The sequence below is a fragment of the Bos mutus genome, chromosome 9 (assembly GCF_027580195.1).
Source record: "Bos mutus isolate GX-2022 chromosome 9, NWIPB_WYAK_1.1, whole genome shotgun sequence".
NCBI classification, from domain to species: domain Eukaryota; kingdom Metazoa; phylum Chordata; class Mammalia; order Artiodactyla; family Bovidae; genus Bos; species Bos mutus.
The window spans coordinates 94,006,804-94,012,803 of record NC_091625.1 but is presented as its reverse complement, the minus strand read 5'-3'; the positions used below and the strand labels follow the sequence as shown (position 1 = coordinate 94,012,803).

Sequence of the window (6,000 nt, the reverse complement as noted above, 5' to 3'; positions counted from 1 at the left end):
ATTCATGTACAGAGTATGAAACATAAGGATGGTTCAAAGATTTGCTGCAGAAAATTACTGCTTCATTCGGGCTCATGTATCATCTAGAAGGGAACTCACTGACTGCAGCTATTTTCAGCACAGATTATTTTTTTACCTATGAACAAATGACCTTATTCCAAAGAAGACTTGAACTGTGCTTCTCTATTTCTTTCCTCTTTTCTGCTTTTCTTCTATATGAGGGGAACTCTTCCTCAGGAGAAACAGCCCTTTTCCATCAGTGCAAATCATCCAGGGCTTCTGGTGTCACCGATCAGTGCACCTTGCTTTCATGTGGCTGTGAGGAGCAAGCGCCCAACTTTGAACTTGAGTGGGTTTGCTTGCTGGGTTTATCGTCTGGAAAGGACAGAAGGCGGTTTAGTCCCTGCAGCTGCCTTCAAAGTGGCTTCCCTCCTAAATGCAGAGCTGGTGGGTTCCCTTCTAGATGATACATAAACCTGAGTGAAGTGGTAATTTTCTTAATTCCATTCTGATTAGTGTCTGGATAAGAATGACAATCGACATGATCCCCGCCTAAAATAAGCCAGTTTCTCCTCCTCTCTGTTGACACTTTTACCAGGATCTCAAGTTACCCTTGAGCTCTGGCAACACTCATACACAGCCCAAAGCAGAGCAGACGCCCCCAGCCCAGCTTCTCCCTGAGCCCTCTCCCCACAACTGGCCATAGATCCGTAATCATGGCCCAATCTGTAAAAAGGGAACAAATTCCACTACAGCCATAGTCACTCAGTCGTGTCCAACTCTTTGTGACCCCAACAACTGTAGCCCACCAGGCTCCTCTGTCCATGGAATTCTCCAGGCAAGAATACTGGAGTGGGTTGTCATTTCCTCCTCCAGGGGATCTTCTCAACCCAGGGATCAAACCCAGGTCTCCCGCATTGCAGGCAGATTCTTTACTGTCTGAGCCACCAGGGAAGCCCCATCATCCCATGAATCCCCCACAATTCAAAGAGCTGGTTTTTTGACTGGGGACCATTCCTCACTAGAGCTGCTTTAATAAAACCGAACTCTCTGCAGGCCATCTGGGTGGTGGTGGTGTCATGTCAGCTGAGAAGGATAACTGTACACAGATCCGAAATAACAGAGGACGTCATTTTATTGGCTGTCCACAGGAATTTGGTCACACAAGGAGGTGAAGATTGCAGTGCTGTGTGTGTGCAACACAACACCTCAGGTTAACTACTAAACAGAAGGTTAACTGATACTGGATAGGATAAAACCCGCCCCTCCGCAGCCCAGGCGCCACCTACTTGTGTAGAATTAAGCTGAAGAAGCTGGCGAGGATGGCAAGGTCCATTAGCCTTGGTCTGTTGCACTGTCTTCCCATAAAACAGCACTTGAGAATTCACGAAATTAAAAAAAAAAAAAGAAGAAAGAAAAGCAGCAGCAGTTCCTTTCCAATACCGTCACCACCGTGCACAGACTGGAGCGTGGCATGCAGTCCACATCTGGTCGGGTTTTTTTTTCCCTTTTTTAAATTAACAAATGGAATGGCATGTCTATTTCAAATATTAGTAGCATAACACTTAAGTGCAACCTCAGTCCGGCCACAAGGGTCCTAAACCTTCTGTTACCTGGTCCAGAGCAGCAAGAGGAGCCCCCCAGGTGGCCCCCTTTCCTCCCAGACTCTGCTGGGGGGCGCCTCCCGCGGCTGTCTCCCTCCCTCAAGGCCCACCCTTCATATTCCAAACACCTGAAAATAGGTCTCTATTTTCATTGTTAGCGAAGCCGGTCAGGGTGGGGCAGAAAATTCAAATGGAACCAAGCTGTCAGCCTTTGAGGTCCTGCCCGTCTGGGCCCTCCGATTTCTCTCCCAAGAAGGGGTCTTCCTACCCCAGGGCTTAGAGCTGTGCTGGCCACCCGCGCACTGGGTCACACGGTGGGGGATCGCGGTGAGGGCGCCGCGCCTGCCGCTCCCACGGTGGGCAGCATCCCCTGGGCGGGCCGGGGCCACGCGATCACACGGAGCTGAGCTTCACCAGGCCGCGCACCGAGTCCTCGTGCAGGGAGTCCTGGCTGGCGAGGCCCAGCACGTGCATGGTGCGGCTGTGAGCCAGCGGGCTGCCCGCCAGCATTGTGGGCGGCGAGGGCGCCTCGTCCGGGGTCAGGAACTGGTGGCCCACGTGCTCGTCTTTCAGGGGCAGGATGTCCGTGAGCGCGGCCTCGGCGGCGAGGTTGGGCATGGAGGAGGGCGGCGTGGGCGGCCCGAGCGTCAGGCTGGCGCAGGGCGTGCCCAGGCCCGGCTTCCCGGGCAGGTGCAGCTCGTCGCTGGTGAGGCTGGGCTCGCTCTGCAGCAGGGGCGTGGCCGCGGCCTGCAAAACGAATTTGGTGCTCTGAATGCACTGGTCTTGGTCGCACTGGAGAGCAGCAGGGAGCCAGCAAAGAGGAGACGAGAGATGGCAAGGGGGGTGGGGGGTGGGTAGGAAAGGGGACATAGAGGGCAGGAGGGGGCGGGATGCGAGAGAGAGAGAAACCAGTTAGTGACATCTGGGTCAGACAGGGCGGAGAGCATGCGCTGTAGCCCAGCTCCACTTGGAGACACCTGGAGTCTGAATAGCTGCTCAAACTAACAGTCACCCATGGGGACCTGGGGTGGAGGGTCCCAGCTGCAGTAGGCTGGATGCTCCGGCCCCTGTTTGCAGACAGGCCTTAACTTAAAAACAACCCCGGGGAAAGAGGCACAGGCTTTGGCACCTGCCCTGGGCTGAGGTCGATGTGGCTCCTATGCTGAAAACCACGTTTACCCACACTCTTTTACAAATACAGGCACCTGGGACTTCCCTCGTGGTCCAGTGGTTAAGACTCTGTGTTCGCTCACAGTGTAGGTGGGCCTAGGTTCTATCCCTGGTCAGGTAACTAGATCCCACATGCTGCAACTAAACCCCAGCACAGCAAAAAAAATAAAAAAATAAAAAAAAAAAAAAACAAATAAAACACCAAAGCACAACAGTTAAAAAAACAAAAACAAAAAACCAAACAAACAACAACCCCACCTTCCCCTGGGGCCTGTACACCCGTGTTCCCAGCAGCATTATTCACAGTAGCCAAAAGGTGGAAGTAAGCATCCATGGATAAACAAGATGTGGTCTATGCAGACATGATGAAAGTGAAAGGGGAGAGTGAAAAAGTTGGCTTAAAGCTCAACATTCAGAAAATTAAGATCATGGCATCCGGTCCCATCACTTCATGGCAAATAGATGGGGAAACAGCGAGAGACTTTATTTTGGGAGGCTCCAAAATCACTGCAGATGGTGACTGCAGCCATGAAATGAAAAGATGCTTGCTCCTTGGAAGAAAAGCTATAACCAACCTAGACAGCATATTAAAAAGCAGAGACATTACTTTGCCAACAAAGGTCCATCTAGTCAGAGCTATAGTTTTTCCAGTAGTCATGTATGAATGTGAGAGTTGGACTATAAAGAAAGCTGAGCACTGAAGAATTGATGCTTTTGAACTGTGGTGCTGGAGAAGACTCTTGAGAGTCCCTTGGACTGCAAGGAGATCCAGTCAGTCCATCCTAAAGGAAATCAGTCCTGAACATTCATTGGAAGGACTGATGCTGAAGCTGAAACTCCAATCCTTTGGTCACCTGATGCAAAGAACTGACTCATTGGAAAAGACCCTGATGCTGGGAAAGACTGAAGGCAGGAGAAGGGGATGACAGAGGATGAGATGGTTGAATGGCATCACCGACTAGATGGACATGAGTTTGAGTAAGCTCTGGGAATTGGTGATGGACAGGGAAGCCTGGTGTGCTGCAGTCCTTGGGGTCGCAGAGTTGGACATGACTGAGCAACTGAATTGACTGACCGACTGAGACATTTATCTGTAAAAAGGAAGGACATCCTGACACATGCTGTGACATGGATGAACCTTGAAGACATCATGCTCAGTGACATAAGCCAGACACAAAGGAAAACTACTGTATGAATCCACTTATAGGAGGCACCTCGAGGAGTCTAGTAGGATGGGGGCTTCTGGGAAACGGAAAGGGTTGGGGAGTTACCCTTTGATGTATGGAGTGTTGCTTTGCAAGAAGAAAAGCGTTCTGGAGATGAATGGTAGTGAGGGTTGGATACGGAGAAGGCAATGGCACCCTACTCCAGTACTCGCCTGGAAAATCCCATGGATTTTCCAATAGTGGGAGGAGCCTGGTAGGCTGCAGTCCATGGGGTCGCTAAGAGTTGGACACAACTGAGCGACTTCGCTTTCACTGTTCACTTTCATGCATTGGAAAAGGAAATGGCAACCCACTCCAGTGTTCTAGGCTGGAGAATCCCAGGGACCGGGGAGCCTGGTGGGCTGCTGTCTATGGGGTCGCACAGAGTCGGACACAACTGACGCAACTTAGCAGAAGCAGCAGCAGAGGGTTGGATAACAATGTGAATGTGCTTAATGCCATTGAATTGCACACTTAAACATGGTTAAAATGGTACATTTTACATATGTATATTGTGCCACACACACAAAAAAAAAACACAGGGGCAACAGAAGTGCCTGAGGGCCTGATCACACTATTTGTAAAAGCCTGAAAATTCCTCACTGCTAAGTTTTTATCAGCTTCAAGAACCATTAACTGAGCTGTGGTTTTTGTTTTCTTAACTCTGAAAGAGAATGCCAGCATTTTACAAAACTATTTCCTTTTCTTTTAAGTGTTCTTAAATCTTAATCTTGTTGAGCAATGGAAATAGTGGGAACACATTTCTAGCAAGGGGAACGTGGGTCTCTGATACCCCTTCCCTTGAGCTGTGGGCAAATTTCAGAGTAACTAGAAGAGACTTCTCATGACTGGAGTTCTTGAACTTGAATCTGTGTGGTGATTCAGTGAGTTTCAGGAGCAAGTGTGGCTATTAGGGGAGCATATCCTGATAACGTTTCAAGTAAGAAGCTAGGCGCTCCATTCTGTTTCTGCGGAAGCTGTTAAACACATTTCTCCTCTTTACATATACATCTCGTGTGAGTGGGCGCCTTCTTCAAAACTTTACAGATAAAAGTAGGCAATGGGTCGGGATTTGGGACTGGCATTTTCTGACTGCAAGCCCCTTTTCACCATTGCACACTTGACAGCTAGCAGGTGCTTAATAAATATTGCTTGTCTATCATCCCCATTCCCTTCGTTTGAACTCCGGAGTTACTGTCGAACCACATACTCGCAGCTTTGTGAAAGAGGAGCTTCCCTTTCTTCCTGCCCAGAGACATGACTAGAACTGCCGTCACTCACTCAGCCTCCGTGCACAGAAGCCACTCAGATCAGGCAAAACACAGGCTTCAGGGGGAAAAACAGTTTCTCCCGAAGTCACAGTTCTTTTATTCTTTTGCTCCGGGGTGTGTGTGTCCTTCCTAGCCAAATGGGATTCTTTCTAAAATCACGAGTAGTGGGCCATCCCTGAGCCGGCCCCCCACCCTCCGTGAGGGGGATAGAAGAGACGCAATCACTATCGAATTTTCAGGTTTCAGAAGTTCAAAGACCTCGCTTCCAGACAAGAATAGGGCTCACAATGGAGCTTTAAGAAGGGAAAGCAAATCTCCGGGAAGATCCTGGCTTTTCTATCACGGCTTCATCCCAGCCAAGGGAACTTCAAGAAGAGGGGTGGAGGGGCCACTCGGATGAGACAGAAATGCCACTAAAAAGTGCTAGAAAGGGGCTATCAGGCTTTGAGTCCTTTAGTGTCTGCATTTCCCCAGTCATCTCCTGAACATTTTGCCACAGCAGTGCTTAAGCCGTGCGTGCAGCTTTCTCTGCTCCTGCAGGGAGCTGCAGCTCGGGGCAGGGACCCTGGCCACTGGGGGGTGCTGAGCCGTGGGGCTGTTGGGGGAGGCAGGCAGCTCAGGGCCCCTCACGGTCTCCAACGCTGTCAGTTCTGTTCAGCACATGGGCTCAATCTTGACAGAACAGAGGTGGGGAAGGGCAACCTTCCTGATTAAATGTTCATCTCCTGGAAACTATGCCAGGGTTCTGGA

General features: G+C 50.1%; 1 protein-coding gene across 4 annotated transcripts in view; it reads right to left on the bottom strand.

The window, feature by feature from the left end:
* Window positions 1-1,117: 1,117 nt before the first annotated feature.
* Window positions 1,118-6,000, bottom strand: part of ZDHHC14 (zinc finger DHHC-type palmitoyltransferase 14) — a 298,788-nt gene continuing 293,905 nt past the window's right edge. For 2 of the 4 annotated variants that reach the window (XM_070376943.1, XM_070376944.1), the window contains exon 9: window positions 1,118-2,396. In XM_070376943.1, coding sequence (XP_070233044.1) covers window positions 1,998-2,396 — 399 coding nt within the window. In that variant the 3' untranslated portion in view covers window positions 1,118-1,997. The remainder of the gene's footprint in view (window positions 2,397-6,000) is intronic. The other 2 variants (XM_070376945.1, XM_070376946.1) reach the window with 1 other exon arrangement.